This window comes from Jaculus jaculus, chromosome 9 (genome assembly GCF_020740685.1).
Source record: "Jaculus jaculus isolate mJacJac1 chromosome 9, mJacJac1.mat.Y.cur, whole genome shotgun sequence".
NCBI classification, from domain to species: Eukaryota; Metazoa; Chordata; class Mammalia; order Rodentia; family Dipodidae; genus Jaculus; species Jaculus jaculus.
The window spans coordinates 93272010-93288072 of NC_059110.1; the positions used below are offsets into that span (position 1 = coordinate 93272010).

A 16063-nucleotide genomic window follows, 5' to 3' on the forward strand; every position below is an offset into this window, starting at 1 on the left:
GGAGAAGAATCTGGGGCAGGGTTGTGGGTGGGGAATTTATCATTGAGATCCAGTGTAGGAGGGAATCTGTGATTCTCTCTTCTGCTTCCCCCACCAACTCCCATTCTCTCCACCCAACCGGGGGCAGCACAGCCCTACAGCTAAGGCCCTGACCTTGAGCAATCCAACGTTCCTGGGTTCTAGTCCCTGCTGTGCTGCATGACCTTTGGGCGCACGACTTGCCCTCTCTGAGCCTCCCTTTGGAACAGAGGAGGTGGCTCCCCTTCCCCACACTTCAGAGTGGCTGGGAGGGTAAGGAGGAGGGCTGGCCACATTTGTCTCTTGCGTCCCCAGCCCTGGTTCACAGGGGGACAGGATGAAGAATGGCAGCATCTCTTGTGCTCCATCGCCCGCAACTCTGAGGCCCCCAAAGTGTGGGTGTGGGGGATCCAGGCCTCTGGCTCCCCAGCCCTGCGGAAGCCATCGGAATGTAGCCCTCCTCGAGTCCCTCGGCTTCACCCCAGGTCTCGGACTTCAGGTCCTTCCACTCCCTTTCTGCGTCTCTGTCCATCCCCTCCCCTACCAGGGTTTCCCACCACAGGGTCTGGAAGTGCGTGTGCGTGTGACACCATTGAGCTGTTACTGGAAGTCAGATTAAAAATCAGGGAGTGTTTTCCCTCGTTTCTGTACTACTGTGTCTGCTCTGTTCCTCGCGGAGAGAGGCAGATCCCTTCAGTGCCTCTGTGCTGGGCTTTCTAGGAGTGTGCGGTTGGTGAAGGGGGACTCCTATTCCAAAGCCCAGTCAACCCAGAAATCAAGGGAGAAGGGTTCTGGACTTACCTCCTTTTCTCCAGCCCCTAAACTTCCAGCTAGTTACACCCATCCAAGGGGGAGCATCATGACCCGACCTCACCACGGCCTGGATCTGCCCCTGCGTCTTCCCACTCTGGGTTAGATTTGGAGACCCTCCGTCCTCCGTCTACATCCTTCGTGGATGTAGAACTGTGACGAATGTTATCAACCATCCCTCTTCACCCTGAGTGGTCTTTGTTCCCAGATGAGTGTTGGACAGCCTTTTATCGCTCTCCAGGGAAGAGGAGCTGTCTGGCCAGGCTGGCTCAGCCTCCAAACAGGAAGCTGCCTCTGTGGCCAGGCCCTCTGACTTGGGCTTCATCCCCTGTGATGGAGACATCTGTTTGAAGCTGCACCTTCCTGCACACTCCTAGGGGAGGGGACTCAAGAAACTGGGCTCCAGGACAGACCCACATGTGTTTAATAACATATAGCTGTGGGAACAGGTAGAAATATCATGAAGCCAATGTCCTGGGAGGGGATCAACAAGATATGAGGTAACCCATTGCCCCTAGCCTCATTTTGGAATTGGAGTGGGCTTCATTTTGCTCAAATTCACTCCAGGTCAAAGCCCTGTGTTAAGTGAGAGAACATCCCCCATGTTCAAGCTTCTGTCCTCCCCCATCTGCGGGCTCTTCAAACCCAGGATTCCTTCTCGGGTGGGAGGGGGGCTCGACTAACTTGTTGAGGGCCCTGGTCCTCCAAAGGCTGGGGGCCACTGTGCAATCGGGCAGCTGGCTCCCTCCTCCTCTCTTCCTCCTCCCTTTCACCAGCAGATGCTCCCCCCACCTGACAGGCATCCCCTCCCTTAGTGCCCAGCGCAGCTCTCAACAGCCTGTCCCTGGGGGGTGCCCTAGCTGGACCCAGGCAGAGGTAGGCCAGTGGCTTGGGAATTCTGGAAGGTCGCTTCTCAGGTCTGTGGTCTCTACGGGGCCGGATCCTGGGCCTCAGCCTCAGTTTGTAGATGGACGGGACCTTCCGGGGTGTCCGGAGTGTTCTCTTGCCCTTGCCCAGACAGGCTTTGGCTTTGTCAGAACTGGGGTCTGGGCTTGAAGGCGGGGGCCCCTCTGAGATGACAGACACAGTAGGGGCGGAGCAGTCCTGCTCCCCTGGAAGTGAGGTGGCGCTCACTCTGGAGCCCTTGGTGTCCCGGCTTTCTTTTGTCCTTGGCCCACACTTTCTGACTCCCAGTGTCCCCTCGGGGATTCCTGGGCTTGTGGTGACAGCTGGCTTAGGGAAGCCTGCAGGGACTTTCTTCCAGGCTCCTGGGTCCACTTTTAGGAGAGGTGGGGGTCCCTGAGCAAGCTCTTGTATGACTTTGTCATAAGGACCTCCAGGTTGAGGCCACCGCCCACCCAGACTGGGAACGTAGACTCCGCTTCGAGGGATAACTCTGGACTCTGTGCCCTGAGGACAAGGAGCCCCTATCTCCAGCAGCGTCATGTTGGCCACAATGTCCTCTTCAAGGCTATGGCAGAGGGCTTGCTCCTTGGTCCTGCCCAGGGGCAGAGAAGCGTGCCTCCCTTCCTGCTCCTGTGTGCCAAGGTCCTGGGATGCCCCACCATCTGCAGTGACCTGGATATCTGCCTTGTGGAATTCAAGCCTTGCTCTTCCATGTTTGGACCCAGCGAGGTTCCCAATGACAGTCCTTAATGGGACAGGGTCTCCCCTCAGTTCTGCCATGGGACCTCCATTTTCAGTTCCCAAAAAGCTTCTTGCTGGGGTGGGGGGTCGAGCAGAGGACATCCGGATGGGGATCTTGGTGAGTCCTTTGCTGGGAGATGACGATCGGCTCATGACAGGCTCCTTGAGCTGGGGGGAAGCTCCCCGCTGAGGCAGCCATGTGCCCGGGGGCTTGATCAGGCTAGAGGAACGAGGTGGGGGAGATGGTCCACTTGCTGATGTTGCTTTGTTGGCGGCCTCAAGGGCTTGGAGTCTCTGGGAGGTGGGAACCCTGGCGTGGGCTCCCCAGCTGTCTCTTTCCTTGTGAACCCAAGATGTGGGAGTCCTTCTCCCGGGGAGTTCGCCAGGGTGTCTGGTTTCTGACTGGCTGTCCCATGGATCTCGGGCCCCATGGATGGATGAGAACTGGGGACTGGGAAGGCTATCCCCAGCTGACAGCAATTTCTGAGATGGGGTGAGTGACCTTTCATGGGACCTGAAAAAAGAATGACAGGCTGAGCCTGGTGTGGTAGCGCATGCCTTTAATCCCAGTACTCAGGAGGCAGAAGTAGGATCGCTGTGAATTCCAGGCCAGCCTGAGACTACATAGTGAATTCCAGGTCAGTCTGGGCTACAGTGAGACCCTACCTTGGAAAGAAAGGGGGCAGGGGAATGACAAGCTGCAAAGGGAGACTTGGGGCGGACAGCGGCATCAAGCGAAGCTTCCAGGTTCTGGGAAGGGACTTTCTTTTCCCGTGGGAACACCAAGGGGTCTGTAGAACAAGTGTTCCTCTCCAAGACTGGCTACAAGCCCCTCCCCAGCAGTTACTGTTCCCAGTGCAGCAGCTAGAAGGTGACTTCAGATCATTCAAGTGATGATTCCAGGCTAGATGTCACTGTGTTTGCAGTAAGGTTCAGTCTCAGCTCTACTATGAAATGGTAAAAGGCCCTTGGGTATGTCTGTCCCTTTCTGGGCCTCAGCCTCCTTGTCTGAAATGGGCAGCTACATGAAGTGACTGGATAATCTCAAAGCCCTGGGTGACTTTTTGTTTGTTTGTTCCAAACACCTGAGATTTTTTTTTTTTTTCTGTTTTGTTTATGTGAAGCTGGAGGTTGAACCCAGGACTTTGCGCATTCTAGGGAAGTGCCGTGCCCCTCAGCTACATGCCAGCCCCTCCCCCTTTAAAATTATATTTTGAAACAGGATCTTCCTAAATTGTACGGGCTGGCCTCAAACTCAGTCTCTGACCTTGGATGCCCAAGTGCTTGGATTATAGGCATGCCCCAGCAACCTGGCAAACCTGAGGTTCTGTTGGAGCGGGGGCATTTCTCCTTTTATCTCAGGAGGAGAGGCCTCTGAGAATACCTGAGGAATGGAGCCGTCTCTCTCAGCGGCCCTGCCCCTGCTCCCGGTGCTTCACGGGATCTGGGAGAGGAGAGGGTGAAGGGTCTCAGCTTTCTGCTTGAAGAGGTGTATGTCCTCCAGTCCACTGGAGGCAGTGGGCTCTGTGAGCGGCTGATGGTCATCGTAGGCTGGGCCTGCGAGGGTCCATCCTGCACCCTCACTTCATGCTGCACAGGTGGCACTGGAGCCTTCAAGAAGCTGCCTGGTTTGTGGGCTACCAACATAGTTCCCCAGGAAAAAAAATTACAAAAAAATGGAAGGGTTCAATTCTTGCAGATAAGGCCCACTGTTGCACCAGCGGTACCACGCTCCTCGTCTCACCTTATGGACACTGAAACCTATAATGGCAACCCCAGAGTTTCATTACAGGAGGGATTTTAGGGGGACCCAATCTGGTCAGAGGGCCCACCTGGGGGACTTGTTGAAAGCTGTGTTTGTATTGGAAGGCGACAGCTTTTATTTCGATTACTTATTTGGGGTGGCTTGAGTGGCTGACGGAGATTATGAAAGCACTGAAAACCTCCCAAGTCCTGCTTTGGTGCTTCCACTGTGGATGCCACGCGCTTTGCCCTGACCAAAACCTGCTTCTGCGTGTGTCGTGCGCCACCCTGTGGCTATTCCTAGTACTGCGTTACCACAGCCCAGCAGTAAGTATTTTTCCTCCATCCTTGCCCACGGATTCCTGCACTCCTTCCGTCCCTGGAGGTCCGACCTACCCGCTCTGGGCCTCCCAACCCACAGCTGTGTCTCTCCAACCAGCCCACAGGGACGAGACTCACAGAGAGACGTGCATCGGCAGGGGTCGTGCTTGTCCAGGTAATGGCCGAGCGTGTCCCAGCCGCCCCCCACGCGCACCATCACGTGGCTCCGGAGGATCTGAGGGGGCAAAGCTGAGGATGAGAGCCAGGTGAAGGGCATCCTCTCTTCCTGGAGCAGCTCGCAGGCTTCTGGCATGCGCTCACACCTATGCCCATCGGCTTACGTGTGCACACTTAGATGCTATCTGGCACACGTGTGTGGTTGGAGAGTGTATTTTACAGTCTAGTCACCAACAGGACTGGCATCAGATGTCACTTGTGAAGGGCTGGGGGTGGGAAGTGTCAAACTCTCAAGAAGTTTCAAGAAGGGTGTGGTGGCGCACACCTTTAATCCCAGCCCTCCGGAGGCTGAGGTAGGTGAGTTCGAGGCTACCCTGAGACTACATAGTGAATTCCAGGCTAGCCTGGGCTACAGTGACATCCTACCTCAAAAAAAAAAAAAAAGAAAACAAGTTTTCTCCAACAATGGACAAAGACAAGGGATCACACAGGCGAGGGATTGCGTAGCGCCCCGGTCCAGGACACACCCTTCTCTCACCTTTTTTTGTTTTTTTTTTTTTTTTCAGTTTTTCATGGTAGGGTTTCTCTCTAGCCCAGGCTAAACTGGAATCCACTATGTAGTCTCAGGCTGGCCTCGATCGAATTCACGACTATCCTACCACCTCTGCCTCTCGAGTGCTGGGATTAAAGGTGTGCACCACCACGACCAGCTATTGTTCTGTTTTTCCGAGGTAGGGTCTCACTGTAGCCCAGGCAGACCTGGAACTCACTATGTAGTCTCAGGCTAGCCTTGAACTCACAGTGATCCTCCTACCTCTGCCTCCCGAGTGCTGGGATTAAAGGTGTGCGCCACCATGCGCCTTCTCTCCCTCTGCTGCCAGCTTGCTTTGGATTCCCTGGCCTTACATCTCTGGCGCTGCCCCTGTGTTGTGTGGCAGACAGAGCCAATACTACCCCGTCCCACTCCCCGGGACAAGGCCAGGGCTCCTTACTCTTACACACCTCTGGCTGCTGGCTCTGCTCCCAGGAACACTCGGTGCCAGAGGGCTTCCGGCCACACCCCTGGGCTCAGGAGGGCTTCTGAGGAGGTGCAGCCAGCTCTGGGGGTTGGTAGCCAGCACCTCTCAGACTTAGTTACTACTCATTCTGCAGAATGGACTACATTAAGGTCTAAGGAGTGGATTTGGCGGTCCATGTGGCTGGGACTGGAGGTCTAAGGAGTGGATTTGGCGGTCCATGTGGCTGGGACTGGACCTGAACACAGACCTGGCTTCTCAGGTCCCTTGCTCTAACTTAGCCTGCGAGGAGGGTGGAGAGAAGGGACAAGTAAGGGTACCTTTCTTAATACCCCACTTCTGCTTGAGGGCACACTAGACACTTGACTGGTACAGGGTGGTGGTTCTGGTGCCCTGACAGGAAGATGGAACAGGTGAGCCTGTTTTGCCAGCGATCCCCAATGAAGAAAAGGCGTGCCTCAAGGCCTAGTGACCCGGGGTGCGTGGTGGCTTCCGTGCTCCTAGGCTAGGCCGGGGTTCCATGGAAAGAAACCCCGTTCTACCCACCATGCCGGCTCGGCCACCCCACATCAGACTTACTCGGATGAAGATGAGGGTGTTGGAGTCCCCCACTTGGTACTTCCCCTCAGATATCTTGACCATGGAGAATTGCACTGGGCATGTGCAGTGGCTCACGAGACTCTGCACCTGAGGGCAACAGGCAGAGACTCAGCCCTTCTCTCTGTTTGGGCACCCATGTCCCTTGCTAATTGGGGGTGGGGGGGCTCGCTATTTCCAGAGTTGGTCCATCCCACTGGGGCTGAGGCTAGGGCTGAGGACTGAGAGACGAGTACAGTCAAGAAGACCTGAAATGACCCAGCAAGGACAAGTCAGGGAGGCAGCCGCCTGGGCTCAGTGCCCTGCAGTCAGCAGAAAAGCAGCAGCGGGGTGGAAAGGTAACCAGGTGGGCTGTGGAGTCTGGCCAGCTTGGGCCACAGAGTCCCGTGTCCACTGCCTCAAGGCCTTTAGCTAGGAAACCTCACTGAAGCTTGAACTTGTGACTTTTTTTTTTTTTTTTTGGTTTTTCGAGGTAGGGTCTCACCCTAGCCCCGGCTGACCTGGAATTCACTATGGAGTCTCAGGGTGGCCTTGAACTCACAGTGATCCTCCTACCTCTGCCTCCCGAGTGCTGGGATTAAAGGCATGCGCCACCACGCCCAGCTTTGAACTTGTGACTTTGAGGTCAGTTCTGACAATTTAGCAAAAGAAGGGAAGAGGAAAACAAAACCAAGAAGGAAGAGGAGGAAAAAAAAGGAGAAAAAGCCAGGTGAGATGGCGCACGCCTTTAATCCCAGCACTTGGGAGGCAAAGGTAGGAGGATTGGCATGAATTCGAGGCCACCCTGAGACTCCATGGTGAATTCCAGGTCAGCCTGGGCTAGAGTGAGATCCTACCTCGAAAACCAAAAAGAAAGCAAAAAGAGGGAGAAGGGAAAGAGAGGGGAGGGGAGGGGAGGGGAGGGGAGGGGACAGGAGAGAGGAACCTCCCAGTCTCTTCAGTGATGGAAATGGGCTTGGCCCTCTGTGCACAGACATCGTCCACACACGGCAGGTGCTGGCTCACTACAGACTACATTACAGGTCGCGGAACTGAAGCGCAGAGAGGTTGAATCATTCGCCCAGAGCCGCGCCGCAGGGGAGAAGTTAAGCGAAGCTGTTAAGGGGATGCCAGCCAGGCACCTCGCAGCCAGCCCCCGGGTGAAGCGCGAGGTGTGCGGTGCTGGCCTGGAGGGCGGGCAGTAAAGGGCGTGCCCAGGACCCAGGGGATGGGCGCTGGGGCTCAGCTCAAGCGAGGGCGGCTCGGAGGGGCCCGGGGTGGCTCGGGACGCTCGCCATCTGGTCCAGGTTGCGGAAGTGGCAGGGCCTGCGCGCGGGGGGCGCGGGCCGCGGCGGGTCGGGGGGCGGCAGGGCCAGCTCGCGCCGCAGCTCCGCGTCGATCTCCTCCTCCAGCTGCACCAGGGTGGGCGCCGCGACCCCGAAGCGCCAGGCGCGGCGGCCCAGCTCCAGCAAGCACAGCACCACGTTCTTCACGTTCTTGCGCAGCACCAGGTCCTCGGTCTCGAACATCAGCACCTCTGGTGTGGGGCGGGAGGAGGGGGGCGAAGAAGACCCCTTGATGACCTCCCAGGAGAGCCCTGGGCGCCATCCTGAGACAAGGGGTCCCTTAGGGAGTCTCGGCTTGGCCGAGGTGGGACGAGCAAAGGAACTCGCAGCCTGGCCCTGGCTCCACCAGGGCAGGGTGAAGGGTGCCCCCTACAGTACCCTCCTACCCACTTTGCACTTCCCACCCATCTCCCCAGCACCTCACACGTGAACCCCCAGACCAGGTGGAACAAGGCAGATTTGAGTACAGGCTCTGGACAGCCGGCCTCTGAGCCTGAATCCTGACTCCTTCCTGGCTAGCCCCCAAGCCCAGGTTTCTTCAGAAAACTAGGCATGTAGTGAATGTTGCGGAGTTGTCGAGAAGTTTGGATAAACTAATAGTTGGGCAGGAGAGATGGCTCAGTGGTTAAAGCACTTGCCTGAAAAGCCTAATGACCTGCGTTCAACCAGGACCCATGTAAAGCCAGATGCACAGTGGTGCACGCTCCTGGAGTTCATTTGCAGTGGCTGGAGGGCCTGGTGTACACATTCTCTCTCTCCCTCCCCTTGCAAACAAATAAATAAAAATATTTTTTTTAAAAGATAAACTGGTGTGGTGGCTCATGTTTTTAATCCCAGCATTCTGGTGGCTGAAGTAGGAAGATCACTGTGAATTCTGGGCCATCCTGGGCTAGAGCAAGACCCTACCTTGGGGTAAAGAAAAGATAATTGTCAAGGGTTATTGTCTACAATTATGGAAATTGTCAATTAAAAAAAGAGAGAGAGAGAGATAAGTTGGCCAGCACCCAGGAAGCAGATGTAGGAGGATCGCCATGAGTTCAAGGCCACCCTGTGACTACATAGTGAATTCCAGGTCAGCTTGGGCTAGAGTGAGACCCTAGCTCAAAAAACAAACAAAGATCAATAGTTATTGGCATTCAGTTGTTTTACTTTTTCTTTTCTTTCTTTCTTTTTTTTTTAACCTGTATGGTTCGCTAGGGATGAAACCCAAAACCTTGTATATATACCTAGGCTACACTTCCAATCCAATCATTTGTTAACTCTCCAATCCTGTTCCTCCCTGCCAACAGCTGCTATCCCAAACCTGACCCTTCTCCTGTTTCACCTCCACTACCTGCCCCCCCCCCCCGAGAATGACGCAATACCCTTCCTGGGTTCAAGGATAGGGAGATGTGAGACGGTAATGTGCCCCTCCCTGCCATTCCTCTGCCTCATGAGTTCTCTTCCCAGCCCAGCCCCGCGCCCTCAATTCCCAGCCTCTCCAGTCACCCACAAGGCCCCTCTCCTGGGCTTTGCCTCTGGTGTCCCCCTGCTGAGAATTCCCTTTCCCTAGCTCCTCCCTCTCTCTCTTCCGAGGCAGGGTCTCGCTCTGGCCCAGGCAAACCTGGAATTCACTATGGGAGTCCCAGGCTGGTCTCAAACTCACAACCATTCTCCTGCCTCTGCCTTCAGTGTGCTGGGATTAAAGGCGTGTGCCGCTGTGCCAGGCCTCTTTATTTTTTATTTTTTAAGATTTTATTTTTATTTATTTATATGAGACAGAGAGAAAGAGTGAGAGTGGGCATGCCAGGGCCTCTAACCACTGCAAACGAACTCCAGATACATACACCACCATGTGCATGTGGCTTATGTGGGACCTGGAGAATCGAGTAGAGGTCCTTAGGCTTCGCAGGCACACGTCTTAAGTGCTAAGCCATCTCTCCAGCCCCTCTTTATTTTTTTTTACATGCAATAATAAACTTTTTCAAGTTTCATTAAGTTTAGAACAAACAAGTTATGGTCAATTTTTAATTAAGAGTTATGGAAACACTTCAACATTTTGACATTGTAGCCGGTTTTCAGGGACCTTAATGACCTGAGTTGTCCTGAAGGCTTGTAACGTGGCGACACTATTGCCAGCCTTTCCTAAACTCCTGCACCAAGCTTCTCTCTTTAGCGCAAATCCCCTTCCTGTGGGTAGCGTTTCCCAGGGCTCTGCGCCGCATCATCAGGTCTCTGTGTCCCCCACATACACGTTGACTTTGAGAACATTTCACCCTGGGGTGTAAGTTCTGAGTCTTTGTCTGTGTTACTAGGTCACACATTCTTGGGGCCTTGGGTCTCATTCCTCCTGTGCTTGGGGTCCAGTATGGGACTTGACACAGAAAAGGTGATTCACATATGTTTGTTGAAAACAAACAAATGTGCTCATTTGTCAGCACATGTTTACCAAGGATCTACTATGAGATGGGGAAACTGACACAGGAGAAAAGAGAGAGAGAGAGAGAGAGAGAGAGAGATAGCTATTGAACTTAACTCTTGGCCCCCAGATCTAACCCAGGCCTGAGAGGAGACGGATGGCCCCCAGCCTTGCAAATTAAGAGTCTAGGACAGCTGGGTTACCTTGGATGCCCATCTCTTTGCGACACCAGTGGATGAAGTTGGAGACATTGTCTCTGGCCTGGAAGGTACCCGGCTGGGCAGCCTCATTGCAGAAAACCCCAGCCTGGGGCAAAGAAATCCTTTGGGCTCGGGCAGGGGCCTCAGCCAGGAAGGCCAGAGCAGCCTCGGTGACGGTGTTGGCATGCCGGCACAGGACCAGGCCCGTCTCCAGCACCTGCAGGAAGTTGTCTGCGTCAATGTCCAGCCCGTAGAGATCCCGAAGCCACTCGGCCAAGTCCTCCTTCATGGCCTCCAGGTACTGCTCGCTGGACTTGAAGGACTGGATGCTGCACCTGGGAGGCCCTGGAGTCCGGGACCTCCTCCTGTGTCCCCCATGCTGGGACATGGCTGGAACCTAAGTAGGGGAGGAAGTCGGGGTCTCCGGTCTCCCACTGCTGCCTCTCTGCTCCTGCTGGGTCTTGGCGCAGTTCTTGGCTCCGGGGTCCCCTTCTACCTCTGAGGGCAGCTTGCCACCAGCTCCAGCCTGCAGGCCAGGCCCAGCCCCAAGCTTCCCCACATTCCTCGGTCCTTGCCAGAACTTTCCCTGTTTGGTGTGGCCCTGCAGCGATCTCACCCTCAGCTGCCCAGTCCACTGAGGTCAGCGTCTCCCAGGACAAGTAGAGCTGAGGGCAATCTTCTCTTCCCAGAACTGGACAGGTCGGCTGCTGACTCGGACCAGCCACTGCCACCAGCCAGAAGCCTGGTGAGGCTGGGCCTCCCCGCTGCTTCCCTCTCCTCTCCTTGGAGACAGCGGCTGCTACAAACACTCCTTGTTAACCCTTCCTTCCAGTGCCAGGCAGAGAATGTGGAACTGGCTGCTCTCACCCCAGCTGACCCCTGTGGGAACTTCTGGGAAGTTGAGGGAGAAAAGAGGAGGAGCTGTCCTGCCGTCTGGGGGTCCATGAGCACCGAGACACACAGCAGGAAGCCCCAAGGTTCTAAAGCCCACTGGGAACTGCCTTAGGTTCTCAACCGTGGGATGGGAATGACAAAGCCTGCCTCTCTGAGGTGCAAAAAGAGAATGTGTATAAAAGCATCAGACCCTCAGGTCACGCAGTGATTCTCCCAGAGCCCCTGTGTACACCATGATCCCCCCTTCTCCGAAGGGCTATTTCATCCTTGCTCTGATGATGTGATTCTGTGAGAATGGGCTGCTGATGACAGCACCACCCCTCGTGGCCACAACAAGGCATACAGTCAACAAAGAGCGCCTACTATGTGCCAGGCACTGTTGTAGCAACACGCAAAACATCAGTCCCTAAGTTCACTGAAGCTATTTCCATGTTCTGGGCAAGGGTGACAGATGCACAAATGCATCTGGTTATGCACGGTCACTCATCTGTAATTCCAGCTCTTGGGAAGCTGAGGCAGGAGACTTGAGAGTTCAAGGTCAGTCTGAGCTACAATAGTGAGACCCTGTTGCAAAAAAGAAAAAAATCAAACAAGCAACAAAGTAAATCTGTAGTCAGTTAGACATTGATAAACATCAGGTAGAATAATAAGGAAAAAGTGGGGGGTGGGTTAGAAGGTTTGATCAAGGAAGGCCTTGATGAGAAGGGGCCATGTGAGAGAGACTGGAGAGAAGTGAGGACGTGTGCCCACAGCTATTTGTGCAACAGGAGCAGCAAGTATAGAAGTTCTGAGGCAGGAGCATGGCTGGCATGGTCTAAGAATAGCAGAAACCATGGGCCAGGTGTGGTGGTACATGACTTTAATCCCAGCACTTGGGAGACAGAGGCATGAGTTCAAAGCCACCCTGAGACTACATAGTGAATTCCAGGTCAGCCTGAGCTAGAGTGAGACCCTACCTCAAAAAAAAAAAAAAAAAAAGTAGCAGAAGTCAAGGACATGAGGCTGAGAAGGACCAGGCTCCAGATCATGCAGGGCTTTGTGAGTGACTCCAGAGACCAGTGTTTTCTCTGGTTCCTGGAGCCCTAAGTACCATGGTTCATGGCTCATGGCCCATGTCCTATAGTAAATTGCAGTGGAGACCCCAGGATGTTGGAGATGCCAGAACCGTGAGGCATCTGCAGAGGTGAGTTGTAGACATGGAGTGGAACTGTGCCTGGCCACAGAGCTGGAGGAGTGGGGCGCACCACAGCCCTGTGGAGCCCCGATGATTCCACTGAGGGTCTAACACGCTGGACATGGAGCTGGAAGGTTTGGAGTTTTCCCCTCTGTGTTTTGGTTTCACTGTAGTCTAATCTTTCCTTGCAATGTCCCCATCACTCCATCTTAGATGGGAGTGTTGACTTTGGGCAGTTGTATCTGGGAAGCATATAACTTGTTTTATGATTTTTATTTACATGTATGTTGAAGAGGGGCATACATGTGCCACATCATGAATATAGAGGCAAAAAAAAAAAAAAAACCACAAAAAACAAAAAACCCTTGAGGTGTCTGTGTTCTTCCACCTTCTTTGGTCTCTTAGCTCTGAGCTAATGCCAGTGTACCTGGTCCACATATGTCAGATTCTCCTGGGTTAGTCTCCAGTTCTTATAGACAAGTTGGGATCACAAACACATGCTCCACATTTTTCTTATTTTTTAAAATATATTGTATTTATTTGAGAGAGCGAAAGAGGCAGAGAGATTGAGAGAATGGGCCCACCAGGGCATCCAGCCACTGCAAATGAACTCCAGATGCATGAGCCACCTTGTGCATCTGGCTTACATGGGTCCTGGAGAATCGACCTGGGATCCTTTGACTTTGCAGGCAAGCACCTTAACTGCTAAGCCTTCTCTCCAGCCCCAACATTTTACTTATTTTTTGTTGTTTTTTATTTTTATTTTTTTCTTTTTTTTACATTTTTAAAAAATTTTTATTAGCATTTTCCATGATTATAAAAAATATCCCATGGTAATTCCCTCCCTCCCCCCCACACTTTCCCCTTTGAAATTCCATTCTCCATCATATTATCTCTCCATCTCAATCATTGTACTTACATATATACAATATGTTTTTTATTTTTATAAGAGAGAGAAAATTGGCACATCAGGGCCCCAGCCACTGCAATTGAACTCTAGACAAATGTGCACCACCTGGTGGGCATGTGTGACTTTGCACTTATATCACCTTGTGCATCTGACTTACATGGGATCTAGAGAGTCAAACATGGTTCCTTAGGCTTTGTACACAAGCATTTTTACAGCTAAGCCATCTCTCTAGCCCTATGCTCCACTTTACATCAAGTTTTACATAGGTTCTGAGTAAGCTTGAACTTGGGTCGGCAAGTTTTGTAAGCAAGTGCCTTTAACTGTTGAACCATCTTTCTAGCCCCCTATAGCACATTAATTTTTTTTTAATTTATTGAGAGAGAGAGAGAAAGAGGCAAATAGAGAGAATGCATGCATCAGGATCTCTAGCCACTGCAAACAAACTCCAGATACATGTGCGACCATGCGCATCTGGCTTATGAGAGTGCTGGGAAATGAAATGAGAGTACTGGGGAATTGAACCTGGGTCCTTAGTCTTTTCAAGCAAGTGCCTTAATTTCTAAGCCATCTCTCTAGCCCTGTAACTTTTTTGATGATATGGAAGCTCACAGTTAAGAGTTTCTTAAGAGTTAAGAGTTTGTGTGAGCCTCATAAGAGATTCTACACTTATTTTTGAATATATTTTATTTATTTATTTGAGAGAGAGAGAATATGTCATGACCTCCTGCCACTGCAAACAAACTCTAGATACATGTGCCAGTTTGTGCATCTAGCTTTACATGGATAATGTAAACCCACATAACCCAAGAAAATGAATCTAGACCATCAGGCTTGGCAAGTGCCTTTAACCACTCTCTAAGTACCTTGAGCTGCCTCTCTCTCTCTCTCTCTCTCTCTCTCTCTCTCTCTTGTTTTGTTTTGTTTTTCAAGGCAAGGTCTCACTCTAGCTCAGGTTGACCTGGAATTTACTATGTAGTCTCAGGGTGGCCTTGAACTCATAGCGATCCTCCTACCTCTGCCTCCCAAGTGCTAGGATTAAAGGCATGTACCACCATGCCTGGGCCCTTGAGCCATCTCTCTAGCCCTACACTTATATATATATATTTTTACACTTATGTTTTGAACAGAGTTGAAACTATTACAAATTGCGGGGACTTTGGGGCTGGAAAGATGACTAAGCAGTTAAGGTGCTTACTGCAAAGCCTAAGGGCCCAGGTTCAATTCGCCAAGATCCATGTAAGCCAGATGCACAAGGCAGCACATGCCAAGCTGGCACATACATCTGTAGTTTGTTTGCAGTGCCTGGAGGCCCTGTTGTGCCCATTCTTTCTCTCTATATATCTGCCTCTTTGTCTCTTGCTCTCTATCTCTCTCTCAAATAAATAAATAAATACACTGTTGGTCTTCCTTGTGGAAAGTTAGGAGTCATATGAGGTCTTTTTTTTTTTTTTTTTTTGGTTTTGCGAGGTAGGGTCTCACTCTGGTCCAGGCTGACCTGGAATTAACTCTGTCATCTCAGGGTGGCCTTGAACTCATGGAGATCCTCCTACCTCTGCCTCCTGAATGCTGGGATTAAAGGCATGCACCACCATGCCCAGTTTAGGACTTTTGATCATTAATCTCAGTTGTCAACGTGACAGAATTTAGACTTACCATGGACATGAATTTCTGGTAATACTGGGTAACACCTCAGTTACAGGCAACACCCTTTCACGGGCTGTGGTCCTGGATCATATGCGAGGGGAGAGCAGGCTGGCACGGCGTTCGTCTCTCTCTGCTTCTTGACTGTGGATGGCCAGATGCTTCATGTTCCTTCTGTCATGCCTTCCTGGCTACAAAAGACTGTATGTCCTTGAATTGTGAGCCAAAATAACCCATTCTTTAGGTTATTTTTGTCATGTATTGTTACAGCAATAAGAAAAGTAACTAATACACCGGGCGTGGTGGCGCACACCTTTCATCCCAGTACTCAGGAGCCAGAGGTAGGAGGATCGCCGTGAGTTTGAGCCACCCTGAAAATTCAGAGTGACTTCCAGGCCAGCTTAGCCTAGAGTGAACCCCTACCTCGAAACCCCACCACCACCACCACCAAAAAAAAAAGAAAAAGAAAGAAAAGTAACTAATACACTCAGCAACCACATTTCTTCAGTTGGTTTAGCCAATCTGGCTGGTGAGATTCAAAGAAGAGTCTGCAGAGGGCTTATGAAAACTCTCCACCACACATCCCTTTCTTCCTGCTTTAGCCATGGTGACACAAGGCCATGAGCCTGGAGATGCAGTAGCTATTTATAACGAAGAGGAGGTGAGGAGGGCAGAGAGGAAAGGAGAGACTACCCATGCTCATTAGTAACTTCATCCATGGGACGTCATGCCCAGAGGCATTGCCTCCCCCAGTAACTGACTGCTTCTCCCACAACACATACCCACAATCCCCATGGGGATAACTTGCAACCCCTATGAGAAGATCCCCTTTGGAAAAGGGGCAGGATGAGGGACAACACATGCTGTTTCCATACTAAGTATGTCCCATAACTAATAAAAATAGGGGGGTCGCTGGAGAGATGGCCTAGAGGTTAAGGCCTTTACCTGCAAAGCCAAAGGACCTTGGTTCGATTCCCCAGGACCTATAAGGGAGCACATGCATCTGGAGTTCATTTGCAGTGGTTGGAGGTCCTGGAACACCCATTCTCTCTCTCCCTCTCTCTGCCTCTTTCTCTCGCTCGCTCAAATAAATAAATAGAAATAAAATAATACACACACACATAAAGAGAAGGGGAAAAAAGAAATGCACCATCATGCTGGGTAAAAATAAATAAATAAAATAAATAAATAA

General features: G+C 52.0%; 1 protein-coding gene across 1 annotated transcript; it reads right to left on the reverse strand.

Annotated features, from left to right (window-relative positions):
• Positions 1-1467: 1467 nt before the first annotated feature.
• Gas2l2 (growth arrest specific 2 like 2) lies at positions 1468-10974 on the reverse strand. Its single transcript, XM_045159627.1, has 6 exons — positions 10256-10974; positions 7604-7845; positions 6312-6419; positions 4678-4774; positions 3860-4112; positions 1468-2989 (listed from the first exon to the last, which is right to left on the reverse strand). The coding sequence occupies exons 1-6, from the start codon at positions 10638-10640 to the stop codon at positions 1468-1470; spliced, it is 2607 nt and encodes an 868-aa protein (XP_045015562.1). The 5' UTR covers positions 10641-10974.
• Positions 10975-16063: the final 5089 nt, after the last annotated feature.

Bases quoted from the DNA above. Each gene is read 5' to 3' on its own strand.
- Gas2l2 (XM_045159627.1), bottom strand. From the start codon at position 10,640: ATGTCCCAGCATGGGGGACACAGGAGGAGGTCCCGGACTCCAGGGCCT. The intron at 7,846-10,255 runs GTAACCCAGCTG...GCCCCACACCAG, and splicing joins CAAAGAGATGGGCATCCAAG to AGGTGCTGATGTTCGAGACC. The intron at 4,113-4,677 runs GTGAGTCTCGTC...CTATGTTGGTAG, and splicing joins CTGCCGATGCACGTCTCTCT to CCCACAAACCAGGCAGCTTC.